The sequence below is a fragment of the Sapajus apella genome, unplaced genomic scaffold, assembly GCF_009761245.1.
Source record: "Sapajus apella isolate SASKATOON/1434 unplaced genomic scaffold, GSC_monkey_1.0 scaffold2, whole genome shotgun sequence".
Classification (NCBI taxonomy): Eukaryota; Metazoa; Chordata; class Mammalia; order Primates; family Cebidae; genus Sapajus; species Sapajus apella.
Genome location: NW_022436942.1, coordinates 39571734 through 39592671, shown reverse-complemented (window position 1 = coordinate 39592671; position 20938 = coordinate 39571734). Strand labels below are relative to the sequence as shown.

The following is a 20938-nucleotide window of genomic DNA, read 5'->3' as shown; positions in this document are numbered from 1 at the left end:
TTTTAATAAGAACTCTTTTGAATCTATGGCAAGCTTGCCCAATTCGCAGCCCATGGGCTGTATGTGGCCCAGGACAGCTTTGGATGTGGCGCAACACAAATTGATAAACTTTCTTAAAACAGTATGATATGGTTTTATGATTTTTTAAAATTCATCAGCTATTGTTAGTGTTGGTGTATTTTACATGTAGCCCAAGGCAATTCTTATTCTTCCAGTGTGGCCCAGAAAAGCCAAAAGATTGAACACCCCTGATCTATAGTCTTCTATTAATGTCAGACGGACCAGGACCACTTCTAGGGGGGTTTCTTTATTGTCTGACCTATCAAGTTGACTCTAATCTCCATAGAATCATGATATTCAATAGTCTGGTAGAAAGCAAATGTGACAACAGTAACTGATGGTGTTAAATCCATTAACCAGAAAAATGGCTGGGCTACTTTGCTAGTCATTGAGGAATTCTGCTCCAATGGTGCATTCTCATTTCACCACAACTAATGATTACAAACTAAGCAAGCTCATCAGTCTATGGTATTTGCCCCTAATTTTAAACTCCAAATAATAACGTCTCTGAGAGGCATAATTGTACCTTATTGATAGACATAAATATCTATCTAAATAGCAGAACTCCATGTGGTCAACCCAGAATAAGAATTGTAGGGCAAAGGCCAATGACAAAGCTGCTATCTCTCAGGAGAGAGTCCCTGGAAGATCACTCTATGGAGCAGCCCGAAAGACTGTCATTACATCACTGGCATATGAATAATATACTGAACTCTGAGTTATTTGATAATAGATACATAGGACCCTTCACTGTCACTATCCCTTAGCAGCCCAGTGCCTTCCTGTATACTGTGTCCAGTCTACATTTCACCAGTCCCTCCTTCCCTAGCCTTGGCAGGATCCTGTGCTCTGTCCTTCGTTACACATATCTTACCCACTGTAGACTCCTCCTGTTACCACAGCACACAAAGGTTCATACCTAAATGATTGGGGCAGCAGTGGTTATACTTCCAAAGAAGGAATCAGAAAACTAACTATGTATTTCTGCTACATTTCAGAATTAATGGTTGTATTCCACCATCTTGACTGTAAGTGGAAAGAAGAAAGAGAAGACCATCACTGAGGAGCTCCCTGAGATTACCTATAGTGCTGGATGAGGCCACCATTGGGCAGAGAGAAGCCATTTAGCAGAATCTAGAGAATCATGCTGCTGTGCACCATGGTTCCCAATGCTTGGGGCGCCCCGCTTTTATGGCTTGTCTTTGTCATTTCTGTTACCCTGAATGTCTCAACTTTGCCTCTCAGATAACTGAGTGAACATGCTGCCTTCCCATCAGTAATCTGTATGAAACCAGTAACTGATGAAAGATAACATCTCACTACACAGCAAGGCTAGCGCCTTTCAGCACTGCTCCTGCAAACTATTATCTCCTAAGATATGCGAGTTATCTGTCTTGTCTAGGTTTTTTACCTTCCATTGGTAAATGCACCAGGATCACTACTTAGCTGAAGTGATGGCTTCTGAATGCTGTAACCTTTAGGAAATTATGTTGATGACAAGAAGACATTTATTTTACTGTAGCGGCATCAGAGTGTGACGGACTCATCTATCAGATGCAGAAACACCTGACACAATTTCAAAGCCACAAGACTAATCAGCTAGCTTTAAAATGATGAAATTATAGGGTAAAGTTAATCAAACCAATGATTTTAATGAAATGAAACAAATACTTTAGCCAAAGAAAGGTATTTGCTATTTCTCTACAAACATCTGTGTAGCAAACTATATGTCCCTTCTTTCTTTATGCAAGATGCAAAGTTTCCTTGACTATGTAGAGGCTGTAGAGGCTGACTTTTTATACAATTAATATTTCCACAATCTGATGAGAATTTCTGGCTAAAAATGGTGGGACAACCATTCTTCAGTCATAACTCACACTGAAATCTATTAGCAGTTCAGGATACACTGAGCAACACACAAAGTCTCACATCCTCAAGTGGTGCCTCAGAGGTACCCCGTTCATGTAGTTCCTTAAAGTATTACAGATGAATACATTGGGGCTTTTGAGGGCTTGGTGCAAACAATATAGAATGTTGTGATACTCTCATTGAAATTCTAGAGAAATAATTTCTCCTAAATAAGGATACTTCTAAAATATTTTATAGTAACCTATCTGAAAAAGCTAATAAACATTAAAAATTTACTAACTATAAAATATTAATATTTTTATATAGGTTGTTTTATGTAAAACTTCAACGACCCCTCAAGGATGATACTTTCATCAATATTTTCCCAACAAAGGAAACTCAGATTTATAGAAATTAAATTATTTTCTCAAGTGGCAGAGCCAAGTTTTGAAACCAGGTCTAAGTCCTGTATTTGTAATGTAGTGTTATGAATTCCTGTTCTGTGATGTTGGAATCGTGGCCTAGACATTTAAATGCTTAAAGAATCTGAGCGTTGGTTTCCTCATTTGTAAAATGGAGTGAACATTAGGGCTTAAGTCAGAGTTTCTCAACCTCGGGACCACTGACATTATGGGCTGTTTTGTACATTGCAGAAATTTAGCAACATTCCTAATCTTTGCCCACTATATGCCAGTAGCATGCACCACCACCACCACCACCACCATTCTGTTGTGGCAAAGAAAAATGGATCCAGACATTGCCAAATATCCCCTGGGGCACTGACATAGCTTAACAGATAGTTGTGATGAGTTTGCCAGTGAATATGTGCAAAGAGCCAGAAGCATGTCAGGCACAGAATATTTAATGTTAGATATGACTATGGCAATGGTGATAATGAGATGATGATGATATATACACACATCTGACTAAACTGCATTCCTGTTTTATGTAGGCCTGATTTAGATGGGTATAAGTGAAAGAAAGTCATGAAAGAGTTGTTTAAAATAAATAACTATATTAAAAAGCACTTGTAAGAGTATAGTTTTTAGGGTTATTTAAGGAAATTTTCCACAAGCATAATTCTCTTTCATTAGTTTATATTTAAGATTATATATTAAAATAACCAAAGAAATATGTATTTGGTATAATGCTAGTAATCTCAGCACAGAATCAATACTCTAACAAAATCTATGCCCAGATTAGAATGTATGGAACATCCATCTTTTAAAGGAAGATGACAAATACTATTAGATTTTCTTAATCCAGTCTGTCATTAGTGGGCATTTAGGTTGATTCCATGTCTTTACTGTTGTGAACAATTCTACAATGAACATTTGTGTGTATGTGTCTTGGTGCATAGACACCATGGAATATTATGCAGCCATAAAAAAGAACAAGATCATATCTTTTGTGGGAACATGAAGTGAGCTAGAGGCTATGATCCTTAGAAAACTAATGTAGGAACACAAGAGCAGACACCACACATTCTCACTTATAAATGGGAGCTAAATGATAAGCACTTAAGAACAAAAAGAAAGAAATAAGAGATACTGGGGTCTTCTTGATGGGGGAGGGTGAAAGGAGGGAGAAGAGCATAAAAGATAACTATTGGGTGCTGGGCTTAATACCTAGGTGATGTAATAATATGTACAGCAAACCCCCATGACACATTTATCTATGTAACAAACCTCCACAGGTACGCCCACACCTAAAATAAAAAATTTTAAAAACCCACCAATACTATTAGAGAGGCTAATTAACATTTAAATGAGTTTGCATTTAAGAACATCTAGACATGGATTAATATATTTACTAATAAATGTTCCAAGTAAATAACATCACTAATAAATGTTCCAACTTTGATAAATATGTTGAGATTATAACTACAAAATATGTCTTACCTAAAGTCTTAACAGGATCAGAATAATCAGAGTCAGTAAATTGTCCCATAACATTTGTAGCTCTAAATTTAAATCTATAAAAGAAAAAAGAAAAAAAACACACTTTGCATATCATATGATTTTTCCTATGAATAATTCAAGAAATAATTATAAAAAAGTATGATTTTGTTATATGAAGAGTCTGTTTTCAGAACAACTATACAAAATAGATAAACTGTAAGTATGAATAAACATGATACTTGGTAGTATATCATTTTCATAACTATCGTAATTGTAATAGATATTCAGGCAATAACCTGGAATTTGAACCGAAGTAATTGCATTTAATACAGATAATAAAGCATTATTTTTAGTTGCCTAACTTCTCTAATTTTTCCAATGTTAACTTGGCTTGAGACATTTGTAAAGAATTTGATGTTTTAACTAACAGGTACAAATAAAAGCATCTGCAGTTAAAAAATTGTAAGTAAAAATAATATTTTGAAAATCACACGTTAAGATGATTCTTTTAAAAATTGTAGTCTCATGATATAAAAATAATAAAATTGATTCAAGAGGAAAATAATAAATTGAGAAAATAATTCAATAAAGCCAAAACATCAAATTGATTTTAAAATGTTAGGTTTTTAGGGGCTTCAAAATGCTAAATATTAAAGGCAGTATTAAATATTTCTATCACACAGATGTTTGATGAGATAAAAAGCAGAGAGTTATTGTTATGAGTGACATAAAGGGAAGCCACTATTAAACAAAAGGATAGGACAGTGTTTCTAAAACCCCGTACATCAGCATGCATGGCAAAATAATAAGTGAAAAACACATTAGTCATATTGTCTTCCACAGAAAGAATTAAATTCTCCTATATGCCTACGTTCTCCATAGCACATTTTTCATATTGTTCTTATGTAACTTATATCAAATCATAACTACTCTTAGGGTTGCCTGCTTCCCCTATAATACTGTACATTTATGGAATGTGAGAAGAATGCTTGGTTTATCTTTCCATTCCTAGTGCCTGAAAAATCAGGTCACTCTACGTGGTGGACGTCCAGTGCGTATTGAAAAGATGAAAGGATAGGCAGATGGATGGATGAAAGATACTAACTAGCTTGCTAACAGAATGCATGGTAGATACAACTTATACTTACAAGTATTGCTTTTTTGGTTTCAGTGGTCCATTGCAAATTTTGTCTTCATTGCCTGGAATCATGCATGCATTATCAGCACCTATGATGTAGATTTCTTCATTACCACTAAACTTTGTCTTTCCTTCTGTACATGGAGGGTTAGGAAATCCCTCATTTGTAAAATATGGTCTTGCTTTATTAAAATATGCATCATACCACTTCGTTACATTTCCATCATTCTGAGCTATTTTCAGAAACAAAGAGGATAATAATTAAAAGTAACATATGAACATATTTTCACATTTATAAACAGTATTTTTATAATTGTATAAGGGGAATCTGTATGCAACATCAGCCACTCTATGAACCACCAGAGATGATTCAAGTGGTCTACCTCGATAGGCAGGTAACCCTGTTCTTCTCTGTTACACGAATCTACAGGAACTATTATAAAGGATGATTTCTTGCATAGAGAAAGAACATCCCTCAATCAAGAGTAACTCACTTGTCCACACCTCCAAAGACACTGTCAAGATTCCATCTTACCAAAATCAAAACATGTTTATCTACTAGTATATGAAATTAATGAATCACATATTTTAACTGCCTTTCCTTGCTTGGTAAATGAAAATAAACAAATAATTGGTATAAATATTTATAAAAGTTTTATAAATAAAATAAATAAATGTTATTTCTTATTTACAAATAAATGATTGGTATCATTAATAATAATACTGACAACCTATTAATCTCAGGAGGTGTGTGATAACTGGGAGTCAATCTTAATTTGAACTAAATTCTTCTTAGCACTCAGCAATTTACACTCCACAATTTAACAAGATAAATTGACACTTGATGATACCTCCTGTTTCTGCCACAAGCACTTGTACATTTTTTATTGGTCCATGATCATCACTGTAGTAACATATTGGCATTCTGATTGTAATTGTTGTTGAAGTTACAAGCGGTTTTCCTGTGGCATCATAAATAGGGGTTGGTTTGCTTTTTGGTCGTGCTGGAGCTGTAAACAAAGAAGAAATATCACTACAATGTTTGTTTCATCAAGAGATGAAAAAACCTTTCTCCTTTCATGCAGATAATTTACAGATAAAGTGATGACAAGCATAAACAACGAATTATAAAGAGTTGTGTTTGGAGAGAGAAGATACTTAGCAATTATTATGTCCAGAAATCACAATTATATATTTGAGACTTTCCTGAGATAACAGAGCCCAGGTGTGATTTTCAGGCATCTGACACCTCTTTACATTTTAAAATTCAATTTATATATGCTCTCACTCATATATATTTTTAATAAATGCATATAGTTACTTCTTACTACAATGTTAGTGTAGTTTCTTTTGCTTCTTTTAGTTGGTTCGCTAATTTCTGTTCTAGTCATACTAGCACCCCTCCCGTAGTTAACCCATGCTAAACATCTAGATGATAGCCTCCCATATTTTTTCCTATGTTCACATAATCATATAAAAATACATAAATAGTCATACACAACACAATCTTCTCACTGTTTGCTTTTCTAATGTGGTATGTATTATAATTACCCCTCATATTGCTTTTTTGCTTAAATATAACTTGGTTAAGTGTTTCCTAGTGACCAGGTACAGCGCTAACTCATTCTTCTTAATGACTATATTATATATCACGGTGCAGCTGCGTCGTATCTATTCAACCATTCATCTGATGATGAGAATTCACTTTTCCTCCAGTTTTTAAACATGTGCTACAATAATTAGCCTTGTTCTACAATGGGCTTTATTTACTGATCCTTTTGTTTCTATTAAATAGATTCCTAAGAGCAGAATTTCTAGAACAAAAGATACACATATTTTTAATCTTAACAGATTACCAGAATAACTTCTAGAATAGCCATGATAATTCATAATTTATAATCATGTATACAAATGTCTCCAAAATATATGTATAGAAGCTCTGCTTGTTTCATTTAATCTTATAGCTCTCTCTCTCTCTCTCTCTCTCTCTCTCTGTGTGTGTGTGTGAATGTACTGCTTGAACATCAGTAAGTTACTTAACCAAATTTTAATTTCCATATTTTTAAGAATCTTTTTTAAACGTTTCTCAATAATGCCATAGAATTGGCAATATTGTTTTCATTTTGTAGATAAGCAAAAGAGCCTATGTCACATAGTTATCAAGATAACTATCAACATTTGAATCCTTTTTTTTTTTTTACTTAATTCTGTAGTTCACTCTTTTTTGAGCATCAGATTCAAATGCAAATTTCTTACTCAACGTATCAGTTTGGGTACTATGGGAAATAAAGGCTAAAATTAGTTTGGATGTGTAAGTGGTTTATTGGAGGAATTATCTATGAAGAATTAAGGGATAGAGAAAAAGAGTAAGTGCCACAGATCACAAACATTACACCTGTAAAAGGGAATATGAAAGGCAGGATTCAGTAGGAAGAGGCTCAGGTTTCATGGAGTCCTGAGACTCTCAGTCAGGCCACTGGGCAGTGCCCAGGCAAAGGTTTCCAGTTAGAGGAACCCAGCATGAACATTTATGTCCAACTTCGTATTATCTGTCAAATGCAAATTCCATGAGACTACTACCAATTCAATAGTTCACATCATTAATAAAATCATGTGTATTGATAGAGAAAAATTAGTTTCTCTAGGGCCCCACCACTAACACTATGTTCATATATCTTCTCTAGACTAGAAGTCATAAGTCTGCCTGCCTTAGGTAAGGAGTAAAGGTCAGGATTAACCATCTTGGTACGGGGATGGGAAAAGCATCTGAAATGGGAAGTTTTACTAAAGCATACAAGTGACGCATGTATTGCTATCTGCACACCTAAATGTCTGCCACTGAATAACGAAAAGAAATTAAGATGGCATGACTCATGGTATTCTTTGTGAAGTCATTTTGTGAAGTAATTGATGTTTTTTTAAGACTTTATGCATTTGTACATCCCAAAGTATATAATTTATCAATTAAAATCAAACAATCACCAATAGGATCACAATTATATAAATACTCTATTGACAAAAAGATAAAATTTATCAGTTTCATCCAACAGTGATTTTTAAAAATTCTTAATAGTACAAGTTTCCAGGCTCAGGTCTTAAGGGTTTTTTTCAGATTCTCTTTTAATCCTCACAACAAACTTTGAGATAGGAACTAGTATTATCTCCATTTTGCAGGCCTATAAAGGTTAAGAAACTTTCTCAAAGTCAAACAGATATCAAGTGGCTAATCCATGATTCAATCCAGCAGTTTGACCATAAACCCAGCCTAATGCTGCCACTTTTAATCACTGTGCTCTGTTGTATTTGCCAAAGACTGAAAAAAGTTACTTTTTGCTTTAGAAAGAGACATATCAGGTAGAATTCTACTAAAAGTCCAGCCACTTCAGTTTTAGGTGTTGAACAATGAGAACACATGGACACAGGGAGGGGAGCACTACACACTGGGGTCAGTTGGGGAGAAATAGGGGAGGGACGGTGGGGGGTGGGAAGCTGGGGAGAGATAGCAAGGGGAGAAATGCCAGATGTAGGTGATGGGGAGGAAGGCAGCAAATCACACTGCCACGTGTGTTCCTATGCAACAATTTTGCATGTTCTTCACATGTACCCCAAAACCTAAAATGCAATAAAATAAATGGGGGAAAAAAAAATCCTCTCTGAAGGTTTTATTACACATTTTTAGAGAGAGATGGCACAACTATTACCTGCTTGTTTTCACTCTCAGGAAGAGAGGGCACTGTGATTGTCTGAATGGCCCTAAATTCCTCTTAATCACCTTTTTCTGGGTTTTGTGTGTGTGTGTGTGTGTTTTTTTTTTCAAAAGGGGGACCCAAATTTTAGTTATATTTTCTATAAAAAATACCTGCCAGAATCATGAATTGATAGACTTTCTTTATAATCAGAATCATAAATCCAACTACATGGTAGTTCAAAAAACACTATTTGATTAACTGAAATAATCTGACTTCCAAGGTAAATAAAGATCAGTCAAATAATCTAATAATCTAATTAGACTTAGTCAAAGTCTAATGATAGACAATTTAAAAACATTTTCTTTTCAGTAAAATTTAGAGAAACATAAAACAACAGACTATAAAATTTGCCTTTAAAAATTTAAACTTAGAAATATAAAATATATTAAAGAAATAAAAAATACATTATCTTTAACATGGTAATTGACATCATTATTTCAACATTTTAAATATAGCTTTAATAATCACACATTATTACTTAATATATGTTTAATATATGCATACTTATCACTTGAAGGCTTGTCTATATCCTATTTCAAGTACAGAATTCAAATTATAATCACAGATTGATAGCATTTCATAGGAAGGTAGTTCATGCATGTACCTTTGATATCCATGGTTATTCTCATTGGAACCTTTGGGCCTGCACCAGCACTATTGACTGCATAAACCTAAAACAAAGAAACATTGTTACTATTTTCAAGTTACTGCTTATGTGTATATATAACTGGTTATGGTTACATGTAATTTTAAATGATTATTTAAAAACAACTGCATGTAGTCAATTATATTTTTTTGCACTCAAATATAATATGTGAGGAAGAACATTAACTATTAAATATTTCTTAAAGTTGATGTGCTGGTACTAAATGCTGAGAACAAAGACTGAGTGATCTAAACAGCCCTATCACTGAGACCTGGACAGACGGTGGTTTCAGTGTGAACACAGGAAGAACAGCACTAAAGTCACTATATATGTGCTCTCCCTTCATCTACTCCAACATCTGTTCCTTCTCTCTGTAGCTAGCTAACTCTGGCCTTCTTTAAATCCATATTCAAGATCTTCTTTTTTTCCCTCCCTGAGATGAAATCCTATTCCTTTAGCCTCCCAGTTTTCCTGTATTAAATCATCCCCCTGAAAGTTGGCCTTTATGCCCTTCTTCACCCCTGCCCCAAAGTATCTGACGCTATAACCTGCATAAAGCAGCATATACACATAAAACATTTCTGTTTGTATACACAGAGGGTGATTTACACAAATGTGAATCCTTTCAATTAACTTTGTGCTAAGGAAGCTGTAGACACAGAATCTTCTTTTATGCACTTTATCTTGCTATATTTAACAGAGGTTATGTTCTTGGCATATTTTATTGTACTCAATACACCCAATTCAGTATCTAAAACATTTATTGGAATTAATTTTTTATACATTTGTGGCCCACCCTTCCATACTCTAGATACTTTGTAAACATTTTTATTGAATTAATATTACAATATACATGATGTAGTATATATGATAAACAAATACCATAAAATGTGGCTTAAAAATGTCTAAAGAAAATATTTGAGTTTGTAAATTCAAAAAAAGAAGTATGAAAGATAAAAAGAGATGCTATGGTATGGTCCACTATTTTTATTTCTTTATGTTACAATCTAACATTTAAGTGAAATAATAATCAAAAAGTTTGGGTAGTGCCTCTGAAATTGCAGTGTGCAAAGAAGTCATTTGCAAACCTGGTTAAATGCAAATATGCAGATTTTGATTCAGTAGTCAGTACAGATGCTAAAGTTACACATCCTAACAAACTTCAAGGTGTTAAGGATGTTGCAAATTGCACTCTGCAAATAGGATTTAAAAAAAATATTAATTAGTTGCACTTTTTTGGTTCCTATTTTCTCTCTTACAACAGCCAAAATATTTATAGCACTCACTACCTACCATAACTATAAATATTTAATCCTCACAAATATCCTATAAAGAAGTTATTATTCCTATTACCAATTTTTTACATAAGGAAATTGGGGAACAGATTTGATAAAGCTGCCCAGGCACAGAAGCCAGGATTTCAACCCAGGTTACTTCATTCTCTTTGTAACCATCTTCTCTCTAATAGATCTTTCACAATGGTGATCATTTAATGGCCCATGCAAGAAGAATCCCAGCAAGTTTGATTTTATAAAGATATAAAGTCAAAGTGAGTGAGAGTAGTAAATAAAAATTTATTCATGTTATACATACACATATATAAATTATTACCAATGTTCTGACAATTACATTGATATTAATAAAGAGTTGGTAGGTAGATTACTAAGCTAATTGAAGATTTAAAGTAAATTCTGTTTCTTAGAAGATGATTTTTCTGAATCATATAATTTTATTTGAAAATTCCAAGATGACCTAAAAGTAGGCAAAGAATGTAACAAATTGTGTGTGTATATGTCTGTGTGTATGCATAGGAACTCATGCATACATTTATGTCCAGATATAGGTAATTTAGAATTAAGATATAAAATGCTATTAACTTTTAGTAATACTTGGTTAAAATACATGAGAATTTCAAACATGTAGACAATTATTTCTGTTCTTTGCCCTTAAAATTTGCTTTTCCATTTAAATTTTACAATCACACATAGTTTTCTTTCAGGCAGAGTTATGTCTTTATACATCATTGTTCTTTTACTTTTTTTTCTTTTACTTTTAACGTGCATTTTCTTTCTTTTATTTCTGAGTTTCTACTATTATGGTACAAACTTCTTAGTTATTTATGCATTTTAATTTTAATAATATTTGTATAATAACAGGCAATTTCAGTTCTCAAAATTTATTTTTGTTGTCATGTCAAACAAACTCACAAAAAGATATGGGAAATGTAATGTGTACACAAACTGCAATATTTTCAAATGCCAAGTTCATAAACTCACATTGTCATTTTGGTAATTAAATCTATGGATGCTTACACTGATATTGTATGTATGTCCACCTTTTAGTCCTTCTAGCATTGCAGTGACAGACGTGTTGGTTTTCTGTATAATACTGAGGTTGTGAATCTGGACGGCAGTAGGATCATCTTCTCGGTAAACCAGAGCTTGATAAACTTGGATATTTCCATTAGGTTGAGAAGGAGGAAGGAATGTTAATTGAAATTTTGTAACTTCATCTGGTATCTTCTGAAATGTCACGTTGTTAGGTGGGTCCTTTGGGGCTAAAATAAAATATTTAACAGTTATTATTTTTTAAATTGTGCTCCTTTTTATCTCCACATAAATTTATTTGTTTCAAACTTCTGTTTTTAAAGAATATTCCACAAATTATTTAAACCATATAAACTATGAAAACTAGAAAAATGGCTGATACATCATAGAATCATTGACATCTGTAATTCACAGCAACCATAATAGTGATGCAGTTTGTTTATTTTGCCTTATATGTGCACTTATTTTTATGCAGAATGTGTTTCTATGACATTTTAATGATTTTTTTGTTTTGTTTTTTGAGACAGGGTCTCTCTTTGTTACCCTGGTTGGAGTGCAATGGTGTGATAATTTGGAGTCACAAGAAGTGGTAAAAACAGGACGTACAGTCACATTTAACTTTCTCCCATTTTTCCCGAGTGGTAACGGCTTATGTAACTAAAGTTTAATATCAAACCAGGAAACTGATATTGGTACAATACTGTTAATACTACAGACCTTATCCCAATTTCACCACTTTCCATGTTTTTGTCTATATTTTATGCAATTTTGTTTTATGTATAAATTCCTGTAACCACCACCATAAACAAGATACTTTAAAACTATTTCATCACTCTAAAGAAACACAAGGTCAGGAGTACGAGACCAGCATGGCCAAAATGTTGAAACCCCGTCTCTACTAAAAATACAAAAATTAGCTGGGCACGGTGGCACGTGCCTGTAATCCCAGCTACTCAGGAGGCTGAGGCAGGAGAATAGCTTGAACCTGGGAGGCAGAGGTTGCAGTGAGCTGATATTGCACCATTGCACTCCAGCCTGGGTGACAGAGTCTCACTCTGTCAAAAAAAAAAAAAAAAAAAAAAACAACTCCCTCCTAATATCCTCTTTTATTTCCAGCATATGCTTCCTCACAACACTAATAACTCTTCCTCTGTATAGTTTTGTCATTTTGAAAACGACAATAGCATAACGGCCTCAAGGTCCATCAAAGTGGATATTATATTTATCAATAGTTAATTCTTTTTACTGCTGAGTAGAGTTCCATTTTGTAAATGTAGCATAGTTTAATCATGGAAAAACATTTGCGTTGTTTCCTGTTTTTGTTATTACTAATAAAATAGCAATCAACCTTCATTCACAGAGGTTTGTATGAACATAATTTTTCAATTCTCTGTGATCAATGCCCAAGATTGTGATTGCTGGGTTACACAGTAAGTTTTTGTTTAGTTTTATAAGTGACTGAAAAACTATTTTCCATTGTGGCTATTCCACTTTACATTCCTACCAGCAATATATGAGAAGTCTGGTCTTTCTACATCCTTACCAGCATTCAGTATTATCGCCATATTTTAAATTATTATCTTATCTGTCCTAGTACATAGACAGTGATATCTTATTGTGGTTTTAATTTGCATTTTTCCTAACTGCCAATTGTGTTGAAAACTTATGTTGTTATGTTTTTATTTACCAACCATGTCTCCTTTGTGGTGAAATGTCTGTTCATGTCTTCTGCCAATTTTCTAATTGGATTTTTTTAAATTGCTGGGTTTGAGAGTTCTTTATATAGTATAAATATCTTAGTTTATTTTGGATAAATGAAATACCTTAACATATGACAAGCTAAGCATCACTACATTATTAAAAATATGCATGATGATAAAGTTATTTTATGAATATAGAAGCCACTTCTTGCTGCATTACATAATTAGTGTTCCTTATATAAATGACTGATTGAATGATTATATCTATTTTGATCAACTTGAAATAGTTATATTACTCCATACTAAGTAAAAATTTTCCATGAAGAAATGTAATATTTGGCTGACAACAGTTCAGATATTCAAGCTTTATTATCTTGCAAAAAAGTAAATAAACATCAAAGAAAAAAGGAGAGAGATGCAGGTAAATATGCTATTGTGCCAAATATCTCATTTTAAATGGAAAAATGAAAAGGTTAATTTGGTTCAAATTTGCATTTGTTACTCTACATTTTTATGCTATATCATAAACATATTTTCTTTTAATGAGATGTTTCTCTAAATTTAGGGTGTGATTTTAAGTCACATAAGCAAAGGAAGTCTTTCAATGTTGTAAAGAACTTCCTACCCCTCAAATTTTTGGTTAATACATGTAAAATTCTACTCTTTGAGATTTAATAAAAAGGTATTAAATTGTGAGAGCCTTGAAAGAGATAGCACATTAAGATCTGACAAACAATGCTTTATGGTATAAATGTGAGTACATTCATGATAACTTTGCTCACAGGTAGAAGGGATGGAGAAGAAGTAAAAAGCATAATTAGAAAACAGACATCTGTGATACTTGGCAGCCAAGTAGGAACAAATGGAATTTTAGGATGATGATAAAATTTACCTTATAATTTAGAACAATAACTTTACAGACAAAATGCATAGAGAATATAATGTAATGAAAAAACTAGCTGTAAAAAAATTTTACCTCCTATAATTACCTTACAGATAGCAACAAATAAACTATAGCAACACATCCCTTCATCTGCTCTTTTGAATGATATATCTGGTGGCAAAGAACATCAGAAGTCTGAAGGAAGATGGGGCAAGCAAGTTCTGGGATGTTGACTTTCCAAATTTAATTCTTACTGGTTACAATCTTATTATTCATTCAGACCCTGTTCATAAGAACTTGAGGAAATCTGTGTGGATTCTGACATTTATTAAAGAGTTATATAATAAGACATATATTACTTGACTAAGTGAAGACAATAGTTATGATAAATGTGAGCTGGATTCTGCTTTTGAATTCCAGGTTATTTAATACTCATAGAATATTATGAGTTTAATATTCATTCAAATAATGAGACAGAAATAATTGAAATAGAATTTTAGTTGAAGTGTTATTGGATATAGACAGTTGGAAACATCTCTTAGGTAAGTGTACTCAATTTCTGAAACAACTAGCAGATTAAATAAGTGCAAAGAAATACAAATTACATACCTTTATTTTGTTTCTGTACTTAAAATAATTGAATATTCTACGTAACTCATTGTTACCTCAAAAATGTAAATAGAAAGCTTCCTTTATGTCAATTGCAGAGTCATTGATTTTTTTTTCTTCATACTCTTTAAAAACTTCTCATAATATATATCCTTTTTGGGTGGAGTGTGAGGAACTGCAAGAAGTCAAGCTAAGTCTCAGTCAATTTTTAGCAAGGATGAGAAATTCTCCTTACCTGATTCTAAAGTAGTAACAATCACTTCAGCACTTGACTTCCCTTCTTCATATGCAGCACTTATGTTCCCAGTAAACGCAGTGATCACTACGGAATATCTTGTGAATATTTCTAAATCTTTAATTTCTATGGTTTTATTTTCTTCATTTGACTTGATGAAGGATATATTAAATTCATCATTATCTACCTATAGAAAAATATAAGTAAAAATTAAGGAAGCAGCACTTGATATCCAAATCACCAAAATATAATAATACAAAGCTACATGAGATGTATTTATCTAGCCAAAATTTTTATTTATTTATTTATTTTGCCATCAGATTGCCCTGGGAAATCTGAAGTACTATTATAACAGTTTACTAATTATTAATTATCTTAACAGTTGAAAGTAAAGGAAAACAAACTCAATGAGCCAACCATGATTAACCAACCCATTAAATGAATAAGCAAAAATCATCTTTGCAGTCAATGAAATGCTACTTTTGACTCCAATATTTGCAGAAGAAAGTATAGAGGTTTTGGTACCTAATCACATAGGGTTCAAATCCCAGATTGGCCACTTACAGCACTGTAGTATTTGAGAAAACACCTATACAGTCTGGTCTTTCAATGCAAGTAAAATTGGGCAAATGATAACTATTTACAGTGTTCTATTGAGATTTAGAAAGGATAGGTCTAAAATAGCTGAAACATAGATTTCAATATTTTTTCACCATTACCCCAAAAGGAAACACTCTTTGTAACATAATTCAGAAGACAAGACAGATAGATATAAAATATATGTATACCTTATGTCTGTAATACATTTTTCAGAAATATGCCATCTTTCTGAAATAAACTTCAATCTTTTCTGCTCTTTTTAATTTTATTCCAATTCATTTAAAAATTCTAATGATGGCTGCAGTTTGAAAAACTCTGATTTAGCGCTATGCATAGCACTGGATAACTCAATTAATTGTGGATGTCCTAATTATTAATGTGCATAAATGAGTGTCTTTAGGCATATGAAATGTAGCTATATGATTTGTTCAAACATAGTCTGTCCTTTATGAAGGTTCTGGCCTATTGACTCCAGATATTAAGCATAGCTAAACTTGCTAGCATTAAGTAGAAGGGCTTTTCCCAAGATAACCACGAGAAAATTCAAAATCCTATCATGCATACTACTCTCAGGTACCTGAATTGAAACACTTAAAACCAGGTTTTATACACAGTAAAGACTATTAACTTCATTTTAAACTTGACTCTCCCTCATAATTTAAAAGATTTTTTATTTGTTTGGTTTTTCAATGTGTTCTTTTAATGCTGTTTGCTAAGAACATTTTTTATTGATAATATGGTGAAACACACTTATAGATTTGCATATGGTATACCTATATTGAAAATGTTGTCCTGGAAACTAATTTTTAGAGATGTCTTCAGAGGTAATATAAATGAAATTAACTCAAAGATTTTTTTTAAAAAAGATGTTGCTATGAAAAATAAAAGAAGAAACAAAGCAAGAGGCCGATATAAATAATACTATCATTGCAAACAGTCAAATAGATTATTCCCAGTGGATGGAAATGCCCCACTTCTCTAAAATGGCAGAAAAACAAACTACCATAGGAATCCTCTGGATCAGGAATGTGTACCACTGGCAGAAAGTGTGTATTTAACTAGTTGTCAACATTTAAATATCACATAAAAATATGCCTTTTGGAATTTTCCTTAAGACCAGGCTGAATTTCATGCAGAAAAAATATTATCTAGAGATGTGGAGATGAGTAACTGTCAACCCCTGTAAAGGGGCCATGGGTCCCATTCATTGGAGCCCCACTCAGTTGGCTTCACTTTGACTACTGGTTCATGTTGCTTGTCTATTACAGCTGTTTGAATTCTGATGTTATAGAGTTGAGGTTACTTCCTCAGGATTACTTAGTAGCAGTGGTAGGATTTGAGTCCAGGTCTTTCAAGAGTCCACAGCATTCTACACTGCCACAGGCTCACTGGGTTTGATCTTATAAATTGAACTATTTATAAATTATACTCTTCTAATGCCTTCTATTAAAACAATAGATAACAAATATCAAGCCATGAAAATATGACATGGCATGCATATGATATATTATATATTTAAAAATACTTAACAAAATCTGAAAGGAATTCTCGGTCCTCAAATCTGGCAGTACAAAAGATCATTATCTTTCTTTATTAAACCAACTCCACCTTTGTTGTTGTTAACTACTACTTGTCCACTTACCCAGGATTGAAATCAAGTCTTTTTGACTCCTCATTTTCCTTCAATCAATTTCAAATTTGTTTGCTCATATTATACTTGATAATTTATTATTATAAAATGTCTTTCATCATTTTTGAAGTGTGACTTTATATAAAGTATCAGTAGTTAGACTCTGGTTCTCCTATTCCTGCCCCACTTCCTATTTTTTCTTCTCTTCCTATCCTGTCTCCACCCTTTCCCACCTGGTGCACCCTATTTATTTGTCAAGTCCCAGAACATATTTAACCTGCTCTGTGAAGTCTCCTTTATATCCTATGTCCCTCATAACAGGAACTTTAACTACTTTGTTAGCTTGTATTTCCCACAAAACTTCATATCTCAAACTCTATAATTAGCATAATTTGCTGTTTATATTCTAGTGTGTACCACTAGGGTGTGACCTACTTGACAGCAGAGCTTTGTTTTTCATCCTTGTCTTGATGAACAGAAGCTACTCAATAACAACTTGTTAAGTGAAACAACAAAAGGAACAATGAAAATGACTATAAATGCATTCATTTCCAGCAGAATCATGTAGGATGATATTTACATTTTATAAAGTTTTTTAATAATATATCTTTACTAAGATTGACAATTTTTGTTTAAATTTTTAAAGTTAAGAGTTTTATCCCCTGTGGCTAATATTTTGCCCAAGACAGGCTGTACAACAAGTCCTAAGTGCAATGAAATGTATTCTTCCTTAGTCTGGGAAGCAATGATTCTTGAATGTTGATAATTACATATTAATGAAATGAGCTGTAAACATGCTTTCTCTGATTTGTTCACTTCTACAAATCCAGCATCTAGCATAGTTCTAGTACATTGGATGTATTTTAAAATGTGTGAGGAAGAAGGAAGGAAGGAAGGAAGGAAGGAAGGAAGGAAGGAAGGAAGGAAGGAAGGAAGGAAGGAAGGAAGGAAATGCCTCTACTTAGTTCTGAGAATCCTAAAGAAACTGAATTACTAGGTTCTGTCTGACTCTATTCTTGCTGTTGTTGTTCTTGCTATTGTTGATTGTTGATTTGGTGAGGTTATATTTATGTTTGCCAATTTTACTTGCTATTTACTGACCTTCCTTTTCTCCTGTTTAACCACTGTCTGTTACTTTTAGCCAAGTCTTAGCTCTGTGAGAAGTTATTCACCTTCTCTGTGCCTCAGATTGCTTTTATGCAAAATGAAGGTAATAATGTTTATATCAAAACGTTGTTAGATAACATATAATACGACAATGCATAGGAAGAGGCAGCATGTAACTTGTATAAACTACGCAATTAAAATATTCATTATCTTCCCATTCTACTCTTTGCCTTGCTCATTTTAAAACTTAGCAAGAAGGCTACAAGAATGAGATTACAAAATCATTTCTTAATATGTTTTGTTTTTTTCTTCCTTTAAGCAGAATTTCCAAGGGAGAATTATTTTCATTAATAAAGTGCCTTTCATTTGACAGAGTAAAGGTTTATCATTTTATAATTTGTTTTTAATGCATATTCTCGAGGCATTCATCATTCATGCTAATTATTTTTGGCTAATTACATACTAAAATCTTCACAAATATGCTCTAAGAGAAGAATAGAAAGTAAAGACTGAATGGGAGAACAAATGCATCAATAATTCTTTAAATTTTATTTTAATGATGACAGGTCTTTTGAGATAGAAGTATTATGTCTCTAGGAAATACTACAAAGACATAATAATTATAAAGTTAGACAAGAGACAGAGGCAAAGAGAAAGGAAAATTCACTGTAAGTTTTCTATATAATGTATAAAATGCTACTAGAAAACCATGTTCATCAAGCCCAGCAAAACCCAAGCTGGGTGCAAAGAAAATATTTTCAATCCTTATCCTGGCTAACTGTTTTGCATTATCGACATCATTGAGTGTCCTGTCTTACATGAAGGGTTTGATTTTCATGCCTGGGTTACCATCGAATGACTATCTACTCCCATGCAGTCTTTTCTGTGGCCTCTTGTTTAAATGTTCGTATTCCCCAGGATGCTATCCTCAGGTTGTCATCTTACTTTGCACATTCCACAGTAAATCTCCTTCGCTCCTATAATTTGACTATCTTCTAAATACTAACGTTACCCAAATCTGCAAATCCAGAACTTCTCTCCTGAGCTCCAGATCCATATTTAATACTGCCAGTGGGTTTATTGACCTGAAGAACTCCCAGGTATTTCAAACTTAATGTGTCTGATACTGAATTCACTCTTTTCCTCTACAGATCTGTTCCTACTCAAAATCTTCTGTTACATATAACTTACAATCATCCTTAATTGTCCTTCTCATTCACCATCATGAGTTAGTTAATTTTCACCAAATTCTATAGAGTTAGATTATTTTACATTCTGTTCTCTTGCTACATTTCTTCTGTTCTCTTTCCTTGCCCGTTAATGGTTTCCTGTCTCCTTGCTGGTTTTGCACTCCCCATACTGCTCCCAAACTATCCTCTACTCTGCAACCATACCTATTCTATACAGTAGAAATCTGTATCACCAATTGCCATCCCACTGCCCTTAACATAAAACCCTAACTCTGTAACATTAGTCAGCCTCTGGATCTAGCCTCATCTCCTAGAACTTTTTTTTTTTTAATGCTATGACCCAGGATTGCCAAACAACTTGATTTTTCTTGAATGAGGCTTACTCTTTTACATCCCATTCCCATTTCTCTTTCATGTTCTGCTTCACTTATTTTTCAAGCCTTAGCTCTGATGTTACTTTATCTGGGAGACATTTTTCCTAATGACTTCTCTTTTCTCATTTTGTATTATGAATCACTTTCCACTGTGCTGTAAACCAGATATTTGCATTATCACCAATGTAACCATTTATATGTGTATATTTACATATATATGTATATGCATATTCTATACTCTGATAATAAATATAATAATGTTACTAATATTTTATATTTATTGAGCATGTACCATGTGTCAGGTAACGTTCTAAGTTCTTTATGCATGCTAACTGATTCAGTCCTTATAGAACCTCTGTACCCTGTTTACTATTATTAGTCTTTATTTTACAGATGTAGACATTGAAACACAAACAAGTGAAGTAATTTTCCTAGTGTCTAACAGAGCCAAGATTCAAATTCAAGTACTCTGGTTCTAAAACTTGTATTCTTAACCATATTATACCAACTATTATAGAAGGTAAGACATGCCTTACCGATTTGACATCAATCAGATAATATGTTGGTCCAGTAATGACAGCAGGTTCACTCCAGCTTATGCTGATGCTAAAAGGTGATGTTGCTACTACATGAATATTTTCAGGAGGACCATCTGGAGCTATAACAATAGAAAATCAATTATCTCGCTACATTAGAATTAGTACTTGCTACAGTACAATAATAGAAAAGACTATGAAAAATGGATAGTCATAATGAATTAATTTTACATTAATTTATATAAATCACAAAGTGCTAAAGCCATGAGAAAATAAAAAGATCTAATTCTTTAAAATTAGTTACTCTATGTGATGACTTCCAAATGAAAAAATAATTCATTAAAATCATAAGTTGAAAGTATTACCATTGCTTAAGTAAACCTTTTTAAATAAATAAATATTTTT

At 33.0% G+C, this 20938-nt stretch overlaps 1 protein-coding gene across 2 annotated transcripts in view; it reads right to left on the bottom strand.

The window, feature by feature from the left end:
* Positions 1–20938, bottom strand: part of PTPRQ (protein tyrosine phosphatase receptor type Q) — a 240750-nt gene that overhangs the window by 53934 nt on the left and 165878 nt on the right. For both annotated transcript variants that reach the window (XM_032296569.1, XM_032296577.1), the window contains 7 exons: positions 20534–20655; positions 15097–15283; positions 11655–11899; positions 9301–9367; positions 5799–5957; positions 4958–5180; positions 3810–3883 (listed from right to left, as the gene is read on the bottom strand). In XM_032296569.1, coding sequence (XP_032152460.1) covers positions 3810–3883; positions 4958–5180; positions 5799–5957; positions 9301–9367; positions 11655–11899; positions 15097–15283; positions 20534–20655 — 1077 coding nt within the window. The remainder of the gene's footprint in view (positions 1–3809; positions 3884–4957; positions 5181–5798; positions 5958–9300; positions 9368–11654; positions 11900–15096; positions 15284–20533; positions 20656–20938) is intronic.